This window comes from Orbicella franksi, chromosome 8 (assembly GCF_964199315.1).
Source record: "Orbicella franksi chromosome 8, jaOrbFran1.1, whole genome shotgun sequence".
NCBI lineage: Eukaryota > Metazoa > Cnidaria > Anthozoa > Scleractinia > Merulinidae > Orbicella > Orbicella franksi.
Genome location: NC_138152.1, coordinates 14,035,392 through 14,057,145, shown reverse-complemented (window position 1 = coordinate 14,057,145; position 21,754 = coordinate 14,035,392). Strand labels below are relative to the sequence as shown.

The following is a 21,754-nucleotide window of genomic DNA, read 5'->3' as shown; positions in this document are numbered from 1 at the left end:
AACGAACCAGAACAGAATTCATCAAAAAAATACGCCCAGCCAACGCGCTTTAAGTTATTTTTTCACCACAGAAGCTGCCGAAGTGAAGTGAGCAGGAGGAAACGAGAAAACAGCAAGATTTGATCGCAGCATTCGATCGCTCGTAACATGAAATATTTTTGAACAAGGGCCTCGATCGAGCCTGTTTAAGTTTCCTCTGCTTCTCGCATGGCTTCAACCATTTGATATGTTATCTGTCTGACCTCTTTCTGCCAAACGGGCGTAGAAAGTTCCGTGAAAATAAAGCAAATAGCGTGGAACAGCACAAGCATTTTGGCCTAAAGAACTGTTGTTGGGATATAATTTATTCAGCCAAGCTCTAAATAAAGCTCAAGCATGACATCATCTCGCCACCAAAAGCGCATGACATCATCTCGCCACCCAAAAGCGCATGCGTATGTGTAAAAACCTGCGGATTTAGACAAAGGACAGAGAACCACACCACAAGTGAAAGGATCGGCGACAGGATCAATGTATATAGCTTGAGTAATTATCCTATATATCAGCGAGCAAATGATGGTGCTTTTGGATGTGAGGGTGGCCACCTCTGATTCCTAATACGGCACGTACAGGCGCTTGTCAGGGGTATGGGGTGAGACCGTCCACGGTGACAACCCCGGGTGGATCCGCCCCGGCCCCGTAGAGACTGGGAGGTGCTCAAAGGTCCCTCGGGATCTCAAACCTCGTCCGGAGGTAAAACGGGACAGCCGCCTTGTGAGCGGCGCGAAAAAGTCCTAGCCGGGGCTAGGCAAAAGAACAGCCAACGAGCACCTCCCTACAGGGTTTTGCTTTTTTGTGTGACCTGTCACGCAACGTCACGCGTGACAGTAACGTAACCCAGTCACGCAACGTCACGCGTGAAGGTAACGCGGTGTAACACAATCACCTGTTTTTGATTAAGAGAAACTAAGAGACTGAGAGAAAGTTTTGTGTTTTTTCTCTCAAAATTTAGTTCAAATCTGCTGTTTAATCCGCAAGTTTTTTTCTATATTCTTCCCGAACCTGGTTTTTTATTTTTTCGATATCTGGCTGGATTGGATTTGTTTGTATTCGCGCGAAGTTCGAGCGTAAAGTCTCTTTAAGCTGGCAATATTTCAGCATTTCACGTGTGATCAGTTGAAACTCCGTGTCAGAAACCCGATTATCATTAAGAGCCTGTGAGACGGCGAGGTTAATCGAGTCATGTTTCCCGATAGCCAGAGAGTGGATTCTCGAGTGTTTATTGACTTTGCGTTCAAGCTTCTTGTTGACAACGGACAGGCCAGTGGAAACAGCGCCAGTTAAAGCGGCCATCTCGGCAAAAGGCGCACCGACAACAATTCCAACACCAGTGAGTGATGTTGCGACAGCCCCAGAAGACAGAACTGCTTTGAAGGCGCCAAGTGCAACCACGGAATAGTGAAACGCTTTCCGGGATTTTTTGTATTTTTTCAACAGAAGCCTGTAATGCTCGACCTCAGCAGATATTTCTTTTTCAATTCTGCTTATCTCGGTTAGCCGGAAATTCTCGGCATTTGTCATTTCGGGAAGGCTTGGATATATTCTTCTTTCATCCTCGGCAGGCGGCGCGCTTGGTGGCAACAGATTCGCCGAAGACATCGCGTATATATTGAAAGTTAATTTAACTCTAATTCAAAAAGAAGTGGCAAGCCCTTGAAATCAAAGATTTCGCCATTTTCATCTTTCACGCTAATGGTGATGCTATTTATGAACTTGTCTGTAGAAGCGTCACGGAAAGCATTTTGCGATGAGTCGATGTTATAGCTGACTTTTTCATAAGGCTTTCCTATGACGTCAACCTTGGCAAGAAGGTTTGTCTTCTTTCCATTCAAAAAGTTCTTTGTTGAGTCAACGAGATCGCAGTGGATAAAGTAGCAACTAGGGCTGTTAAGCTTTTTGATATATTCTTCTTTCCTCAGAGTTCTCCCGATTCCAAGAAAATTGGCCAAACTGTAATCGACGGAAACTTCTTTCGCTTGATTACTGTTGCCTAAATTGGCAGCGACGGTTGTAATTTTAAGAACAGAATTGGGGTTATTCGTTTCTAAGACCAATTTTACTTTTTTCTTGTAATGTTCAAAACTGGATTTAAGTTCTTTTGCGATGCTCTCGACATTGTAATGCCCTTCAGGCAATGATGCAACCACGTCGTCGCTACCTTTAAAAAACATTCTGCCGACACGACTCAGATTATGCCACGAGTTGAAAAAAGAACAACTCAAAAGTCTCACATAGCTTGCTCCTGGGAGCGGGTTTTCAAAATATATCGTACGTCCGTTCTCTTGCGTGACAATAGTGAGAAAAACCATTTTATATTTAACAAATAAAATTGTGTTCAAATAATATGGCGAATTTGTGGAATGGTCCTGCGTTAAAAAAAGCGGAGGAGGCGAATAAAAAGGCGTGGACAAACTTTTTAAACCGCTTCCCAAAAGCGGACAAAAGCCGGTTCGTTTCGCAAGGAAGCATCGACGAGAAAAATAACGTGACCGCAGAGGTTTTCTTCAAAGAAAGCGAAGACTCGTTTCAAAGCGTCTTGGGCTCAGACAGAAAATATTGGAGCGCCGAAATGAAAGAAGCGCTCTGTTTGGGAGACAGCGGAGGTCTTCCTTATCAACTGTCGCCCCTCGGTTCAAAAGTTTCATTGGCCATCCCTGCGGTACCTTTCGAAGGCAAAGCGCCAAGCTTGAAGAAAATATTCAACGCCGAAATCAAAATCTACGTCACGCCTAACCAATATTTCATGACAAAATTCAGAGAAATATTTCAAGACACCAAACTTAAACATACGATTGGAACCGAATCAAAACACTGGTTAGGAGGTCCAGACGTGAAATATTAGCCGCAGCAGCTCAACTTCGCGGTTTTCTGCGCGACACAGGGGTGCGGAGTTTCTCGCGAAATCGTTGACAGCGGGATGAATCTCCCCCCCGCAGATAAGAGCTTTCTACAAATTCCACGTGTATTTCACGGTCAGGCGCATTTTGTTCCAGCTAGGAGGTGTTCAGAGCATAAGCGCTTTGCTCGGAGACCCGACGTTCGACCAAATGAAAAATCATTACGACGTCGCTTCGTACAAAAGGATATGCGGCGAGTTCGGCATATACCCCTCAAGCGACTTCAGGTTTACTTCGGGTGCAAATAGTGGTTTGGGGGTGTTGTATGTTAAGCCTTGGGGGGAATCGCCAACAAAAACAGATTATACGTATCCTGATTGGAACAAGTTTAGCGACGAAGGTGGAAAACTGGAAAAGGGGGACCTTATTGAGTTTATACGGCCCGATGCTTTTGGAGATCGGCAGTTCGACTGGTTTGCACCCAACACCGCGAACGATTTGACGCAGGCGGGGTTGTCGAGAATCAACCAGTCAATCGAGGCTTTCGTTTACTGTGTTCTGGGCGCACAGGTGAACGTCCGCAGCAGCATTCTCGGTTCTGGTGGCAGGGCGAAAGAAGCCCAGAGCGAGTTCCTGGTGCTGATGGAAGACGCGATCAGATAGCCCGACCAGGCCAAGAGCGTGCAAAGGTACCAGCTCGCGGTGGATCAAGCGAAGGTCAGGCTCAATCTCGCTGTTGCCCCCATGGCCTGGCTCATGCCCGCGCAAATGATAATAAACACCGCAAGCACGATCGGTTACAACAACATGCTGAAACAGGCGGTCTCCGGAATGAAACTGGGTGTGAACAATGGGGTAAATCCGGGCACAAAAAAACCTGGCCTCAAACCCATGACAGGAGGCCCGTCAAAGATAAACCCGCCCAACAGCCACCCGTCCAACCCGATATACAAAGCCGCAACAGCCGAATCGGGGCGTGGGGTTCCACCCCACAGGAAACCAGCTTCATCCGAAACTCAACAAGCGCAGCCACCGGCGGAAAAAATAGAGCCCGAGGCTCCAGATAAAACACCGCAACACGAAATTAACAAAACTGCGGTAATTGTCGGTGTAGTTGTATTATCGGCGTTGCTGTTCATGGCTTGGCGGTAGTGTGGGGTTCCACCCCACAGCCCCGGGGCGCGGGGCAGAGCCCCGCTGGTTAACGCTGCTTCTTAAAATATTTTTCGAACAAAACGGCCACCGCTGTAAGAATAAGCAGCCAGGTGTGCTCGGCCAGAAATCCGACGACTTGGCCGGCGGCTTTGAACGGGAAGCTCACGATCGAGCTAATCAGCCCGGGCAGCAGAGAACCAAGTTTCGCGGCAATATCTTTGAGGCCATTCCCCAAAGCTTTGCCGGTGGTTTTCAAACCTCTGGTGAGGACCCCGATGACAGCGCCGATTGTGGTCCCGGCGGCGAGAAGAATAGCGGTCAATGTCACGCCGTATTTTTTGAAGATCTCCTTGACCCTTTCCAAGAGAGGCCTCCCCCTTTCCCTTTCCGCAATCTGAGTTTGCAAACGTGCGATCTCCTCGTTTCTATCAGCAACTCTGCCTTCTGCGGCTTCTTTTTCGGAGGGCGAGGCATTCTCATCTTGGATGATAGCCTGGTCTTCCGCGTTTTGGCGCTGCAGCTCGCTTTCCTGCTCTTTCAGAGCGTCCAACGGTTTTGTTTGGTTGAGCCTTTCTTCCAGGGCGTTTGTTTCGCTTTCTTTTGCTGCGAGGCTGGCCCTGAGTCTGTCAACCTTGGCTTGTTCCTTTTCTCTGTTTTTTGCTTTTTTTGTGAGCGAGTCCAAAGCTTTTTTCCTGTTTTCAAGATCGGTTTGATAGTTCTTTTTCTGTTGTTTGAGCCTACGCAGCTCTGCTTCACTGTCAAGATTCGAACCATATTCATCCTGAAGGGTATCAATCTCAGCATCGGTTTGCGCGATTTTAAGCCTCAGAACTTCCACTTCTCTCTTTTCTTCTTCTCTTTGCGAAGAGAGTGTTTCCGCCTGTTGTAGTTGCTTTTCAGCTTCAGTCAGCCTTTGTTTCATTTCTCTGATAGTATCCCGGTCTTCATCAATGATATCTTCAGTTCTAGGCCCCAGAGCTTTTGAGAATTTTTTTATGAAAGATTGTTGTAAATCCTTTTCGCCACCCACGAAAACTTTGGTCTCACCGCCCTTCGGCCCAAATGAAACAATCTCAGTATCATTACCTGCTTTTTTGCTGAAACCAATTGGGTCCATTTTATCGAATCTTACATTCTTGTACCATGTTCTGATTTTTTCTCTTGCCCTTTTAAGAATTTCCTGTTTGTCATCGGGATGTATAAAAGGTCCGAGCAAAGGGATGTCTTCTCCCCCAAAGGGTGTCTCGGTATAAGAAGTGTCAGGAAGGCCGGACTGCTCGTGCATCATAGTACGCATTTCCGTTTGTTCACCCCCGTGGTAGGTGTCGCCAGGTTGGTAGGGAGTGGACGCCGATCCTGGCTGAAAAGGTTGGGTTCTGTCAACCTCTTGTTCGTCATCATCAGAGGCGTGGCCAAGCTGATTGCCGAGTGCCGGGTCTTTGTAAGCAAATTCGTCACCTCCTTCCGCCATAGCAATATATTGCAAGCCTATTATTTTTTTTCAAATTAGAAATAATCGCCGGCGTTTTATACACAATGTCAGAGGTGCCGGCGAACCTTCGCCCAACGCACAGCGAAAAGACCGCTCACGCCATGAAGGCCGAGCGCGCGATCAAACGAATCACTTTTAACCCCTCTGAAGCCAGCCCCGGCAATACGCTGTACGTTTACGTGCCCAAGCTAAACGAGAACGAGGTTCTGGTGCCGGGCTCGCTAGCGCTTGTCTTTGACATCGACCTTTCTGGAGGGCATGCCAACAACTTCCTCATCCAGAACGTCACGCGGGCGCTCGTTGACAAGCTGGTCGTGTCGTTTGCGGGAAGAACCCTGCAAGACACGGTTGGGTACGACATCTACAAAACTTTCGAAGACCTTTTCCTTTCGCAGGAAGAGCGCGACAACAGGATTCTCGAAGGGATTCAGAGCGAGGATCTGTGCAAGATCCGCTCAAACGCGGGAGACAAGGAAACCTCGGGCGTCGACGCCGAAGAAAAGCTGGCTGAGGTATACGGAAAAAAGTACCGGATCAGGCTTGACCATCAGGTCTTAACCGACCACGGCGTTTTCTACCCCCAGGCCCTTTACAACGACCTCAAGTTCGACGTAAAACTTGCCGAAGCTATACACGTGGTCAAAGGCTCCGACACAACCAAGCTGAAATACAAGCTGAAAAATATACAGCTCGAGTACAACATGATCCGCAGCAAGTCTCTGGCAGAAGAGGCGCGGAGCGTTTACTACAGCTGCAAAGAGTTATTTTACGACCACGTGATGCATGACAAAGAGGTGACATTCAAAAAAGACAGTGACCCGAGGCTCACCATCAAAGTCAACGCCCAAAGAAGGTCACTGAAAGCCCTCCTCCTCCTTTTTGTAGAGCCGTATACTGCGGGCGACAGAGATTCAGAAAAATTCATCTTCCCAGATCTGACGAAAGTCAGCGTCACGGTCAACGGCTCGCCCAACATGCTTTACAACGACGGCATCGAAGGCAAGGACACGTGGGAAGAAGCCCGCAACTTGTTTGTGAAAGAAAAAAATAAAACGGAGCACATGGATATGACAAAGTTTTACACCGGCGATAAGTTCGGGCTTGTGATTGATATGCGCGCCATGGCGGACCAAAACATGCACGGCAGCGGCACGCGCATTGTTAACAGTACGGACGGTGTCCAGCTGGAAATTGAGAGGAAGACCGAAGGCTCAGGCGACGTGAAATGCCACGTATTCGTCATCGCCGACTCCCAGTTAAACCTTATAGGCAGTCAGCTTGAAGATGTGCAATATTGAATATGAGCATGGACCCCCGCAAGATACCCTTCAACGCTCTCATCGTGGGGCCGACTAACTCAGGCAAATCGAGGTTCGTGGTGGACCAGCTCTACGGCCCGTTCCGCGGAAAGTTCGACTACATCGTGCTCATCTGCCCGACGTTCACGCACAACAAGACCTACCACCGGCTTGGCGAAAACGATCCAAGAATGGATGTGATAGTCTGCGAGCAGCACGTCGTGGAAAGGTGGTTGAAGCTCGTGAGATGGCTTGTCGCGGGCACCAACACGCTCATAACCCTCGACGACTGCGCGGCCTCCAAAGACGTGAAAGGGCGCACAGGCGAGCTGGTGAATCTCGCCTTTTCTGCCAGGCATATGGGCATCAGCGTGTGGGTGCTGACCCAGAAGTTGATCGGCATAACATCTTCCTTCCGGGAGAACGTGGCGGCGATCGTCCTCTTTTACACCCCCTCGGCCAGGACAACGAAAGCCATCTTCGACGATTACGCCGGCGAGCTCTCCCCTGATGAGTACAAAGGCCTGGTTTCAAAGCTAAAAGATCGGAAATTCTCTTTTCTTGTGTTCGCGCTTCGGCACCCATACGGGGTGAAGTTATTTGAGTAAAAAATGAAGGTTGAATATAGCCTTGCACAATGGCTGCTGGAGAAGACGCCGCGTTAGCAGAAGTTATGAGCCTTCTTCAAACGGAGCCCGAGCCTTCGACTGCTCCCGCAGGTGGCCTTGTTCAAACCGCCCCCGGACCCGACATTCCCGCTCTTCGCGAGCAGCTGGCCGTTCTCGTGTCCACAGGCAAAGCCAAACAGGCCATCGCAGTGCAGCTGACCCACGAGCAGGTTAAGCGCCTGAGCGACGAAGATGTCGAGAAATTCACCAAACGCTACGAGACGTACGTGGGTTCGAAGACAACGGAAAGCCTGATCGACAGCTTCGTTTTTGTTGTATCAAAGGCGGTCGGAATGGTCGTCAACATCAAAGACATCGACGCTTATCAAAGAGAACTAAGAAACGACTACATCTTGAACAAAGAGCTCTTCAATCTGGCCGGCAACCTTGCTTTGAAGTGCGGCCGGTTTCTTGCCGCGGCCAACGCGGCGCTGATCACCACAAAACATATTGATTTTAGTCCACAGTTGCCGGAGAAGAGCCACCCTTCTCGTGATGAACACGGCTATCCGCTTGAGGGCGTTGATGAAGTACCCGGCTCAGTAACTGCAGAATAAATGGTCACCATTCATCAACAAATGCTGAGGTCTTGCTGACAAATTGTTAACATTTAAACTTTTTTCATTTGCTTATAATACGGTTCGCTTCAATGTCAACCGAACAATCCGTGAGCGCGCCTGCCGCCGTCACTGCGCCTCAGGTAGAGACCAAGGCAGCGCCTGCCGCCGCTGTCACACAGCAAGCGACGACTCCGACTGCAACCACGCAGCGCGTAAAAAACCCCAAGCGTGTGGCCGCCGGAAAAATGGTTGCCGAAAGAACGCGGCTGGCCCGGGAAGAACAGAAGAAAGCGGCCGAGGCTTATCACACGGGAAAGGAAGCGAAAGCCGCCACAGCGGACCCTGAACCAGTCCCGACTACAGAAGGTGAAAGCCCAAAGAGCGAAAGCCCAAAGAGCGGCGGCCTTTTTGGCCTCGGCACCAACCAATGGATTGCTATTGGCGGCACAGGCGTTTCACTGCTCGGGATCTATTACAAACGTGAAGAACTCGAGGCAATGGCCAAGCCCGTGTTCGACAAATTCAAAAGGCCGGAGCCCGCGCCTGAGCCCGCGAGTGCCGAGCCAGAGCCTGCTCGCGCGACACAGCGAAAAAAAGGATTTAAAAAAATGCTTTGAACGTTTGCGTGTGATTTATATTACGATGCCGAGCCTTGCGCAGGTTCTCATCCATACAGCAGCAATCAGAGGGATTACGCTTTTTTGGGCCGATTTCACCGTCAAGACTTGGAGGATGGTGAAACGTCTTACCGACGAAATGCTTGTTGAAGAGGGAGAAAGACGGAGAAAAATGAAACAAGAGGTCAGGCGAGAAATTGAAATAGAAGACAAAATCAAAGAATTTGCGGAAGAGGTTGAAAAGACAGGTCCCCCCAATTAATTTTGTTTTAAACTTTCGCTCTTTCCTTATATCGAAATCACCATGTCCGACAACAAGCTTGTCAAGACCGTCATTGACGCCGCAACTCTCACGGGATTAGCCGCGGGCATCGGCTGGGCCGCAAAAAAGGTTGTGAAAGAAAATTTCACTTCCGATCCCAGCAGCAGCTTTATGAATTACATGAAGTTCACAGCCGTCATGGCGGGCAGCATCGCGCTCAAAAAGTACCTCGAAGACCAGAAAATCCTCCCCGACAGCGTTTGAAAGCGGGGCTCTGCCCCGCGCCCCACAACGGGGCGAAGACCACGTAATTCTTTTTGAATAAAAAAAGCCTCTCAATAGCGCGCCATGGCGAGCATCGCAATCATGATTGGCGGGGCTGTGTTGAACGCCACGGCTTTCATCGGCGGCAATTATCTGGCGAGAGCGCTTGGCGGGGGCGACAAAGCCGGGCTTGAAGAAAAGAAGCGCCACGATAAGGCTCTCGAAGATTATCAAGCCGCTTACGCCAATTACACGCGCGACCGAACACATCTTCTCGACTGGATCGCGACCAACGCGCAAACAAAGGAGCAGGCCAAGCAGAACTTTACCAACACGGACTACGCCTTCAAACTCTACAACCAGGCGCATCCCGGTGCGCAGGTGGCGCCGCCCAAGGAGCCCAAGTTCTCAGATTTCTATCAGCCGAGCGAGCAGCAGAAAAACGGTGAACTCGCGTTCTTGGGCGCCGGGGCGCTCGCTCTGGGCTACGCGGCCTTCCGGTTCCTTTAAACTTTTTTGCGTCTTTCTCATATGGACGCCAAACTCGCGAAGATTTACTACGGCCCCGGGGGCTACTGGAAAGGAATCGCTGCGATCAAAAAATTAGCCGAGGCCGCCAAGGTACCTGAATATGCCGCAAAAAAGTGGCTGATCCGGCAAGCGCTCTGGCAGATATTCCTCCCCGCGCCGAAGCGGATCCCTCGGCCGAAATTCGACGTTCCCACGCCCAACAAAGTCCATCAGGCAGACCTTCTTTTTCTGCCGCACGACTAGCTCCCTCGCGGCCGCAAAGTTTTCAAATACGCGCTGACCATTGTCGATGTGGCCAGCCGCTTCAAAGAGGCCGAACCCCTGACTTCGAAGAATTCTGATGAGGTCGCCTTGGCCTTTCAGAAGATTTACAAGCGCTCGCCTCTCGAATGGCCCGAAATGCTGCAGGTTGACCCCGGGCGCGAATTCATGGGCGCTGTCACACAAGAGATGGAAAAGCACAAGACATATATCCGGCGCGGGCGCGTTGACATTCACCGCGACCAGGCCATTGTCGAACGTTCCAACCGCACCCTGGCGGAGCGCTTGTTCGGCCAGCAGTACGCCGTGGAGATGCTTCTCCCTGAGGGCAAGCGGTCCACCCCCTGGGTGAAAAGACTTCCTGAAGTTGTTTCGGCTTTAAAAAACGAGGTCACAAGCCTTATCGGCAAGAAACCCGCCGTCGCCATCAAAGAAAAATCTGTTTGTGCAAGGCCGTTGACACGTTACACGAGACCTGTTGGAAAACGCAAAAAAATCCTCCCCTCTCTTGTCCAGGTTCGTTATCTCTACCAGCCCGGCGAGCTTGAAGGGGCGTGAAAAGAGCAACGGACCCAATCTGGTCTTTGAAAGTTTTCGGCATTGAAAGGTCTTTTTCCAAACCGGGTCAGCCCGTTCTCTACTATCTGCGCGACGGGCCCAAGCGCGGCTTCGTGCGCGAAGAGCTGCTGGTTGTTCCTCCAAACACACAGTTACCCCCAGAGCAACTTTGAAACTTCGGCTTCCAACCCGCTAAGTTCGTCATTTGTTAATGTTCACAATATATCCATGCAGGTGTACCCGTAAGCTTTTGTATGGATACCATCGTCACCTATCCATCGCTTTGAATCAAATGGCGAAAGCGAAATTTTGTTAAGATGCATACCGTAGATCTCGTGCCCCTCGCTTCGAAGAATATTCATTCCATGCCATTGCTGCTTCGCGCCGAAAAGCGTTTCCTTATACTGTTCATGCGTTATTTGTTTCTTGACAACGATCTTTTTCACACCCTTCGCTTTTTTGATGTTTTTTTCGTCCGCCTTCAGGATGGAGTACATTTTCGCTCTCAGACCCACGTACTCTGCGATGGGGGTTCCTGCACATTCGTCTTTCATCTTGCCCAAGACCTTTTTGTTCGTGTTTGAGTGGAGAGGATGCTCCTTCGGGTAGTCGCTCGTGTCGTAAAGGTCCATGCTGTTTTTCATGTCTTCGTAGACGTCTTCTGTTTCGATTATAATCAGAAGGCTGTCGGTGTCCGTGTACAATAGCTCGACTTTGGAGCCGTACTTCTTTCTAAGCTCGTTGTAAAAGAAGTCGTACATCAGGATCTTGCTGTTGTCGAGGATCGTCATCCCTGTGTAGACCGGCTTGTTGAGAAGCAGCTTGCTTTTTCGCATGTCAATCCCTGCCATGTCGTTTGAGAATAAAACATGCCTTGAGTACAAAGGGCTGGCGATCAATTTCCTTATTTTGTTCGTCTCGTTGCTGCGCACTATTCTTATGTCAACGCGGTTACGCAGGTTTTCCATGGTTTTGCCGACAACCGAGTTGTTCATGAGCTTGTAAAAGTTCTTTTCGAAGTCGCTCTTCGCTTTCTTCCTGAACTCTGTGTTCATCCGGATGTACGGCTCCATCCAGCGTTCTTGTTCGAACTCCAGGACCCTGTGCACACGCTTCAGTTTCATGCCCTGCTTCAGATAAAACTGCAAGTTTCTGTAATGCACGACGTAGTTCTTTTTGTCATGAAGCGTCAGCAGCAGCTTCTTGCTGTCTGGGGGTTTCAGATCCAGGTCTTTCATCAGCCCCCCTTGGTAGTCCGATATCCACTCCTTTTTTAAGGCCTTTTTCTCCGGCGCCAGGGGATAGCTGTTGTGCTCCTCATGCACTTCTGGCGGGTATTCGAGATCGACCTCGAGAATGCACCCCATCTTTGCGTTTTCTTTTATGCCAAGAATTTCCTCCTCTGTGGGCAACTCGCGTTTCCACTTGAAACCTCTTATCGGCAGAGGCAAGCTCATCGCCCATCCGTAAAGGTTGTTTGCGTCGAGATAGAGGAGGTATTTTTTTGGCTTGCTGGGGTCGTAGCCCGGTACTTGCGGGTTGTTCGCTTGGGCGTACCTGTTGCTCACCATGGAGATTCCACCCCGCATCCCCCTTTCCACGAAGAGGTGCATTTCGTAGTCTGTGAAGAGCTCAAGCTCGACCCCCGTGTTTTTCAAGAGCGCGTCCCAGGAGAGGCCTGGCGACGTGAAATAGTGCGCCGGATCCAGCCCGTACTGATCAAGGCACAGTTTTCGGAAGTTCTCAAACACATCCGCCAGCAGCGCGACGTCAGTTTTCACGTAAAGATCGTAGTAATCGCCCAGCGTTTTGCATTCGAAATACTCCCAGACAGCCTGCGCGTGCGCGTACTCTTCGTCTGTTATGTGCTCGTCGTTCAGCTTGCTGTAAAACTTCTCTTTGTCCGGAAGCCTTGTCTCGCTGAATCTTTCCCTTGAGTCTATGTACTCGTAAGGATAGATCCCTTTTTTGTAAAGCAGGTCGCTGCCTTTCGAAATCGTTGATGTTATTTTCAAAGCCTCCTTCGGTGTCGCTCTTACAAGTGAATCAAGGCTCCCTTGCAAAAAGTTCAAGCTGTCGATGTAACGAAGATTACCGACCGAGAATGTGATATATTTCTCCATGTTGTTGGCGACGCATTTCACCTCTTTCTCCAGCTTCGACATCGCTTGCATCAAGTGGTGCGCGTCGTAGCCCCTCAGGTTGTGAAATACAACTGGTATTGGGTCCGTCTTGGGGTTTATTCGCAATTTCTTATTGCATTCGCTGTGCGCGGCTCCGCGAAACCTGCCAGTTATGTGGCAATGGTCCTTTATCGCGTCTCTGAAGTTTTTCTTCATCAAAGGTTCTGCGCAGAACAAACATGTTTCCTGATTTTTTGCAACCCATTCGTCAATTTTGTCTTTTTCTTTTCTTTCTCTTTTTGGCCCAACAAATTTTATTTTTTTCAACGCCGCGTAATAACAACCTTTGTGACTTTGACCGCAATAGCTCCCTGTGTCATGGTCCCAGATGGGCATTGAGTCCAAGGATTCGTCTTTTATCAAACTTTTGTTACAAACGTGGCAGTCTTTTGCGTTTTTGAATTTTTGCCAGTCTTCTGCTGTCATATCAATCGGTTTTGGTGTGGCCAAACTCTCTCTTATTTTCACCTCTTCCTGCAGAATGTCGCTTAAAAACGTTCCCACCGCGTTTTCGCCCCTGAAAGTATTTGAACCTACCACTTTACCGTCGCTTCTCACAGCCATGTATGAGTACCCACATGCCTCGTGCTTTTCGGTCTTCTTTGTGTAGCTTGTTTGCGTTCTTTCACGCTCACAGCCCAGAATCTTTCTGATAAGAGCTTCGAAGTCTGCGTAAATAATGAAAGGCATCTTCATCTGTTTTTTGAAGTTTTGGAAAGAAAGTATGTTTTCCCCCTCTTTCGGCATCTCAATCCTTGTCGGCCTTCCATTCACACCATTGCAGTATTTTTTGTGACTAGCGAGCAAGTCTGCTCTTGAGAAACCAGTCAAGCACAGCATGCAATAGTGCTTTGCGTTGCTGTTCTTGGTCTGATCGAACAGCAAAGCGCTTTCTCTTTTTACGTAACAATAGTGCCGAAGTTCCCCTTTCTCGATCAACATCAAGTTTATCCGCGGCACATCCGCTTGTTTTTGGCTAATCTTGTGCACAATCACACAATCGATTTCCCAGCCAAATACGTTAATTGCGAGTTTCGGGTTTTGCGCCTCCAGCTTTTCTATCTGCTTTACCGGTGTTGGGAAATCTATGCCTGCGTAGTTTATGCCGTCGTTGACCGTATATTTGCTCGGTCTTTGTGGGTCTTTCCCGTTTTTCGGAGGAAATAAAGCGGCTCTGAGTGCCCACTTCAAACATTCGTTGTCCCTGTTTTTCACGTTGATTATTGCTTTCTTTTTCGCCAGTTTGGCCGGGAGAGGCAAATAGGTCCCTCCGCGAAGTGGCTGGTATCGCGCAACATTCACGCACGCTATTTGTATCCTCTCAACCACCCATCCTGATCCCATCTCGGACCAGTGTTCTATTTCTCCTTTTGCGTTTTCAATGAATTCGTCAAATTTTTGTTTTATCAGGTCCTCATCATTCTTTTTGAAAACGTGCGGTTCGTCTTCTTTGAAATAATGCTCCATTACTTGCGTTTCTTCGTTTCTTTCTATTGAGAGCTTTACTTGTAACCCGAAACTTACGTTTACGCTGTTTAGCCTTTGTGTTTCTTGTCCTACCAAATCGGTGACCTTTTCTTTGTTTTCTCTTGCGAACCTCAAAAGGTCTTTATTGTTTGGGTTCCTTTCGGATATATCCATTCTCCACACACGGAGCCATTCTTGGAAATCGTTTTGAGATATTTGGAACCCGTCGTATAATGCGTGAACCTCGTATGTCAACGGCTCGGGAAGGTTTATTCTTTCCTCCCTCGGTATTGGGCCGTAGAACATTTGCAGAACATCGGACGAGTATCTTGCGGCAGCCATGTCGGCGCAGTATACACTGAGCATGCACTTCTCCAATAGGAAAAATTTTCTGGCGCACTTTTGTATATACTAGTGAAGGACACGTCCGCGCATATTGATTACAGACGTTGCAGCTTCGCTGGACCCGCACGGGTGCAAGCCCCCCGGACCCCCACAACACACGCAACACATTTCTGGCGCAGCACTGCCGTTCTCGCACACACATATAGTGAGGGTTCTGGTCGTAAGCGAACGCACATAGTATAAGCGCAACGCACCGGTGCAAGCCCCCGGACCCCCACCACACGCAACACACGCAACACATTTCTGACGCAGCACTGCCGTTCTCTCTCACACACACACACACACACACACACATATAAAATGAGGGTTCTGGTCGCAAGCGAACGCACACAGTGTAAGCGCAGCGCAACTCCGAATCTTCAGATGAGGAGTTGCGCTGCGCTTACACTGTGTGCGTGAGCGCTGCGCCAGAACCCTCATTTTATATGTGTGTCGTTCATATATTCACTCCGCAACAAGCGGGACTCGAACCCATGAGCACTGCAGTGCACTGCACAGCAACGGTATCGCAGAGGCCATGGGTTCGAGTCCCGTTCAGGCCTGAATTTTTTCAGGCTTTAATTTCTCAACTGCTTAAGTTGTGCGTGTAACTGCGATGATTAATCATGACTTCATATCTTTCTCCACAGTTCAAATATATGATATTTCATATATTCATTTGTATGTTATTATTGTTTTTACTTTTCTTCCCTTCTCTTTAGATCCAAGTGGTAGTTATGATTCCACCTCCAATGCGTTCATATTTTCACTCCGCAACAAAGAAGGTCTGGCTCCATTTAAGAGCATGGTGACGACTCCATCATATGCAATAATCAGGCACTCAAGTCTTGGTCCAACATTTGGTGATGGGTATGACATCTTCATTGCTAACAATGCCAACAGTAACACTAATTCATACGCAGACTTTGGGCACTCTTACTCTGTTCCAAGTGGAGTACAAGACCAGCACACAATCCTGGCTGGGACTTATAAATTCTCACCTGATGAGGTGGAGGTGTTTTATCTTGGTTGACTTACCCTAACATCCCTTCATTCACATTTTAAACTCATTCATAAAATAACATAAACAAGCAAAATGATTAAAACGAATTATGTTAAGTTTCTTATGTTTTGAGATGTTTTGGAACCAATAGAAATAAGTCCTAACCATTTTATTTCAATTTTAACCTCACTACTGACCTAGACTTTTTGATATACGATTTATTCTTAACTTGTGGTTCGCTGTTGTTGTTGGAGAAAGATCTCGTTGATCTGCTGGTGTTTTGGTCGGGGTGGGGGGTGGGGAGGTGGGGGTGGGAGGGGATGGGAGGCAAGCGTAGCCTAGTATGGTTATCGCGTTGGACGCCGGATTTTTCTGTTCCGGTAGGGGACTGGCTGGGATAACTACCGGCGAAATGCTAACACAACCTGACAAATGTTGAATATAGAGTGTAACTGTCAATGAAGTGTCATCCCATTGTGGGAGTTTGGCAGTAGTTCGATACCCCTCATATGACAGAAACAAGGATAAGCTCTGGCGGTTGTAAACATCTTTGCCATGCTCTCTATGCAAAATACTATGGACAAGACGTCTGTTTTTACGAACTTTTTGTAAACTCCTTATTTTACTCATAGTTGAGGGTCTCAATAGCAGTTATAATGGTTTTACGGTTCACATTTAAAGATGGTATTTGACGGTCGACGATTAATTTTTGGGCTGTTTGATGATAGACGATAAAAGTTCAGTGATGAAGGGTAGCCTGAGAAAATTAATTAATTAATTTCTAAGCATTTTGATGGTTACACAACATTTGTTTTCGTTTCTTGGTGCCCCACACCAATTGGCGCTTTGGCGGTTTTCTGTATTTAATCTTAGATATTTTACTGTGATACCTTTTATCTATTTATTGCAGCAAGGGATGTATAGTTGCCCGAGGAAACGTTTTTTTGAAACGAGCTCAGTTGCCTTATTTGGAGTTGTTTCGGCCACGTACAAACTTATCTTTAAATTGAAGGAAACCCAAAATTAAAAGTTATTTTACTGAGATAAGAAAACACCAAAGAGTTATATTGTAATAAACCACGAAGGAACAAGGATTGTCAAGGATGGAGAAGATTCAAACGGATTACAAACGCCGAATTTGTAAATTTTAGGGCAAACCTTTCATGATGCTCAAATCGTGACGTATTCCTTTAATCAATGCCGAAATTAGTAGTCGTGACGTAAAGCTGTGAAGCGACAGCAAGAAATTCCGTCTGTAGACACCCTAGAGATCAAACCTTTTTATCACAATCAGTAACATGCTCCTAATTAGCGAATATTTGACTGTACTTATAAGGTATCACCACACCCAAGATGACCATTATCCGTTGGCGCCGCGTTGTGGTCGAACGTTTGACACAAACTGACCGCAGTAAAGTATATATAGAGGATATTACACGGTGGCGGGAAGATATGAATTTTATGTTCTCGTGGCAAGAACAGATATTGTTCTTGCCACGAGAACATAAAATTCATATCTTCGAGCCAACGTGTAATGTTCTTTTTATTATATGGAGACTAAATATTGAAACCAATTCAACAAAAGCAAAAGGCGGGAATCGTGACGTCATTGAACGATACGACACTCACAAAGGTGACATACGGAAAATACGCCACTCGGGTCCCGGATGAAGTGGCGTATGGAATCTACGAGTGGTTTAGTTCCCAGTAAAACACTCTTCTCCATATAATAAATAAAGGTATATTCGTTAAAATCAAAAATACAGCGAATATAGCGCCCGATTTCCCAAAGTACAGAGGTCGACTAATCAAGTTCGTTTCCAGTCGAATTTTAGCGGGAGTAAGCTATCAACATCGCTGTGTCTTCTTGACACCTTTCTCTGAAAAAAAAAAAAAATAACAAAATAAATAAAAGTTCTCGACAGGGTTTCATTTTTTTGCCTGATTATCGGGCAACATTCTCTCCAAATTTCAGCGGCAAACGATGAAACCTGGCAGATGACGAACTCAAAATGTGCGCTTCACTTGCTGAAAATTTCGTTTCGAGGTATGAAGGAAAATATACTTCGGGGCGTTCTTCCGGTGTAGTGAGATCGATACACAAAAGGTGTGAAAGCGACGGCACGTTGATCGATAAAGTGAAGGCTCGTTTTACTTTAAAAATAGAGCTTGTCATTTACAAAGCCTAAGAGTCTGTAATGTTGCCTATCCTTTGCAAGATCTGAATTCCACCGCTCGTGCGCCCAGGTTAGTAAGAAGATAATTTTCGCTTCTGTTTCTTCTTTTCGGTTTTTAAAACGCCTTAGCTTAGAGATGCCGTTGACAATGACAGAGCGCACTCGTAAACAACGTAAAGGCCGCGTAGAGGAGGCCCAAAAGATACTGATTGAGACAATGTTACCGTTACCGCTCTGAACGGCGAAAGCGCCAAGGAAGTAATTATAACTGTGCCTAGCGAATTTCAAACGTCTTCCTCGTCCAGTGCATGCAACTTTTCCTGCTCGAAGCAGAAACTTTTGTGGCTAGCAGCTAACGCATCAGCCCAATTTTGATTGAAAGTTTTTGAAACCATTTCCTCCTGGCTTTTTCCTCTGTGGACTCTGTGGTGCTTTCTTTGCAGGTAAAAATGGACATAAACTTTTGCGTTTCTTCCACGACATATCTTGAAAGCTTAAATCAACATTCTACAAACTGATAACACTCAGAACAGCTCGTCGAGTAACAGACACAAACGTTTGACAATCGTACTACACGGAAATCAGTTACTCAACTTTTTAATGCAAGTTTACTTCTCATGACAAGCCGTTGACAGCTATCAATCAGAGTTAATTTATGCAAAGAATCGTTTTTCGTTTATAATTTAGCTTAGAATTCTTTTTTCATACAGTTTTACTTAGAATAGAAGAACGCAATGAGATCTATCTCAAAGAGCGAAAAACACCATTTTTGGGGAAAATGGTCAATTTTGGGAAATACTGATCGATACTTTGATTAACAATAAGAAGATAGTTGTTGTAATATAAAACGTAGATAAATTAAGGACTCATGTATCATGCCGTAGAGTTCCAAAAGCAGCGATCCTCACCCTTAAGTCTCGCGGTGATTTCTTGTGGCACTTTAAAAAGAGTAAAATTTTAAGAATTCAACCGCTAAGTTTGTGTTTAGATTGAAACTGGACATTATAAAGCTAGATAAGCATTTTTGCACCGTATAAATTCACTTGCAGGTACATTGTAGTTTTTTCCCTTTTAAAACTACACTCACAGTTACTTAGTCGAAATTCTACGGCAGCATGAGATCATTTATTATATTGTTAAGACAGGTTTACACCGACTAGATTATGCAAGGATCTTATTAGGCTGTTCCAGGCTCACGGTCAGTGGGCACGATCGAAAAAGCGGGAGGGCAACGAGCGGGTTCCAGAGAGAAAATGAAAGGGCAGGAAAGCCTTTAAGCATTGTTTCGAAAACCTCATTCGCTCACTTGAAAAAAGAACCGTTTTTTCTGTCAAATGTCGAAATCTCAGTATTTCGATATCGAGTCACTCGTGCGAGTTTCACCAGGCCACGCTGATATTTACAGCATGTTATGTTCTTTTGCGAAGTCATTTCAGCCGTGTGTAGAATCTCTTCGAATGAGGAAGTCTCTGTGTGGGCGTACAGAGAATTAATTACCGGCAAATGATTAGATCCATATGGAGGATTAAAATCATGGTCTTTCCAGAACAAAGACAAACAATGACATATACAACACGCAAAACGGTCAACAGACCTGCGCGTAAACAGCTACACTATGTGGTGCCAGAACAAGTTATAGACCTAAACATCGACCTCTAGAGACAAAATCTCGAAATCGGTGGAAATAATGGCGAGAAAATCTTTACCACGGGCCAGGTTTATCGGGCGCCCGCTTCATTCACGCGTGAACAGTCCTGCAAACGATTCTCGACAGTATATCACAGTATGAGTAAATTTCGACTCCTCGAAATCACGCACGCCTAACACGCTGCCCATGTTATGCTTCACATGGCTTCAGACAAACAGACAGGGTGCTGATGTACACTGTTAAAAGTAACCAATCACAGCGTATACCACGGGCTGGAATACCGGAATGAGATTTTTTTAAAAAACAATGCTTGTTGGCTTTCCCGCCCTCTCCTTTTCTCTCCCAGACCACGCTCATCGCCCGCCCGCTTTTTTTGATCGTCCTCTGGAACAGGCTAGGATGTCATTTCCATTTGTAACCAATCAGTAAACATATATAGCTTTTTTGTAGTTGTGTAATATATAATGGCTTAATGAACATATTAATAAAGTTCCTTTGCAATTCCGCAAAGGTTTTGCGTTTAATTTGTGCTTACTGCATGCTGGAAGACTGTTCGTTTGTTTTTCAACTTCACCCTCTCACGATCCGCTTAAAGACTAATTTTCCCTCTTAAGAGCTTCTGCCTGAGAGACCAAGGAAGACTGGGGGGTTAGTTTTCCACCTAATTTTGGGAACTTTATGACAAATCCCTCACAGAGTAAGAAATAATTTCAAACAAAACCAAAGTCATCCACGTAAAGCCCAATGCTTAGGCTTTTATCGGAAGAGATATTTGCTCGTAAGAATATTTCTTTCGCCCGTGCATGAATAGAGTACAACATCGAGAGATATGTGGCACCTGACTCTGATTCGTCTATATCAATGGAATGTAATGACCCTTAGCAGTAATTATAATCTGGACACAGTAGGCTTAGAGAATAGGACAATCCTTGAACTTGAGGTTTTCCGAGATACAACTTGTGTGACTCTACTAAGTATCGGTCAGTGTAAAACGCAGACTGCAGACTGAAAACTTTTGTTAAAATTCTAAACAAATGTACATATATTACCGCGGAGCGAAACAAGCACTCTTGCCTTCGTTCGAGATACACATCGCAACAGAGAAACATTTTCAAGACGAAAAGTGTCCACTAAAAACTGATTTTCCCTTCGTTTCTCCTCCATGATGATCTGTGAGGGGATACAAAACATAAAACAACCTATTTTCTTTCTTTTTTTTTTTGGAATATAATTGAATTTTATTCCTCCTGGCAACTTTGTCGATAACACCCCATAAAAGCCATTTTAAGAGCGGCTAATGATATTCTTTCGAACGGCATCATTAAATTGATGTTAATGTTTTTCATTGAAAAAAGCCTCCTATACAGAAATTCTTGTCTCGTCAGACAATCCTCCCTAACGAACGTCAGTTAAAACAAGCAGCTATTTATCAATTACTGCGTGCATCCAAATGTTGGAAGTCTGCGGTAGCTCTGCACTTTGCAATTAAAAAAAAATCAACGCGAGACACCAAAATACTAAGATGGGCTTTCAACGAGCGTGTAAAATTGTCAAAATAGTCCGTTTAAATGTCGGGTCATATTAATCACCCCAAGGGAGACTGTTTGGCTAAAAATTGGCTTTTCATTACACAATTACCTAACGCTGATTGGTTATCTAGTAATCTCCATGCAGCTGACAATTAGAAAACACCCCAGTGAAAACTCTACACTGTCAGAACCGCGCTCTAAAGCCGCCTAGGGGTCTGAATTGAAAGCTCTCCTTCTGACGGCTTTCGCAAAACAGACTTGTACCAAAATACAATTTTCAAGTTCCTTGTCAACAGGATCGAGTGGCATTTGGTAAGTCTTCGCCACCGAACTTGGCGGCCCTGATCCACGTTTTGGATGGATCTTTTTCATTGGATGGATCTTTTTCAATGTTCTACCAGCTTTTTGGCTTTGATGATATCATTCAGCGCCAAAAAGGCTTCAAAAGGTAACCTTGCATGCATATACCCTCTATTACATCAATAGTTATTCTTCGATCCAATTCAGAACTTTCATAATATAATTAATCATGTATTTGATGAATGAAATAAACACAGGTACACCTAACAATATAAATGCACACGGTCGAAGTACCAGCCGAGGAGTTCACAAAGGCATCGCTTTTGCAAACTTTAAGGCTTACAAGTTCTCGTGCTTAAACATCACAAGTCTTGGTACTGATTATGTCCTCAATGGAAAAAAATGTGGCGTTGCATGTGTTAACATACCGTCATGTTTCTCCTTTAACCTTGCTGCATTTTATGACATCAACGGAAGAATCTTATGTGAACTGCTCCCATCTGACAACTACAACAATTCGG

The 21,754-nt window shown here is 46.3% G+C and overlaps 3 protein-coding genes and 1 pseudogene across 3 annotated transcripts in view; 3 read left to right on the top strand and 1 right to left on the bottom strand.

Annotated features, from left to right (window-relative positions):
• The window catches only part of LOC145494177 (uncharacterized), a 26,705-nt gene extending 10,822 nt beyond the window's left edge, over positions 1 to 15,883 (top strand). The window contains exon 8 of the mRNA XM_081473637.1: positions 15,299 to 15,883. Coding sequence (XP_081329763.1) covers positions 15,299 to 15,609 — 311 coding nt within the window. The 3' untranslated portion in view covers positions 15,610 to 15,883. The remainder of the gene's footprint in view (positions 1 to 15,298) is intronic.
• LOC145494743 (uncharacterized) lies at positions 2,384 to 4,028 on the top strand (annotated as a pseudogene).
• Positions 5,568 to 6,823, top strand: LOC145494768 (uncharacterized). The gene has a single exon (XM_081474338.1). The coding sequence runs from the start codon at positions 5,568 to 5,570 to the stop codon at positions 6,819 to 6,821; it is 1,254 nt and encodes a 417-aa protein (XP_081330464.1). The 3' UTR covers positions 6,822 to 6,823.
• Positions 10,758 to 14,069, bottom strand: LOC145495683 (uncharacterized). Its single transcript, XM_081475304.1, has 2 exons — positions 11,750 to 14,069; positions 10,758 to 11,386 (listed from the first exon to the last, which is right to left on the bottom strand). The coding sequence occupies exons 1-2, from the start codon at positions 14,067 to 14,069 to the stop codon at positions 10,758 to 10,760; spliced, it is 2,949 nt and encodes a 982-aa protein (XP_081331430.1).
• Positions 15,884 to 21,754: the final 5,871 nt, after the last annotated feature.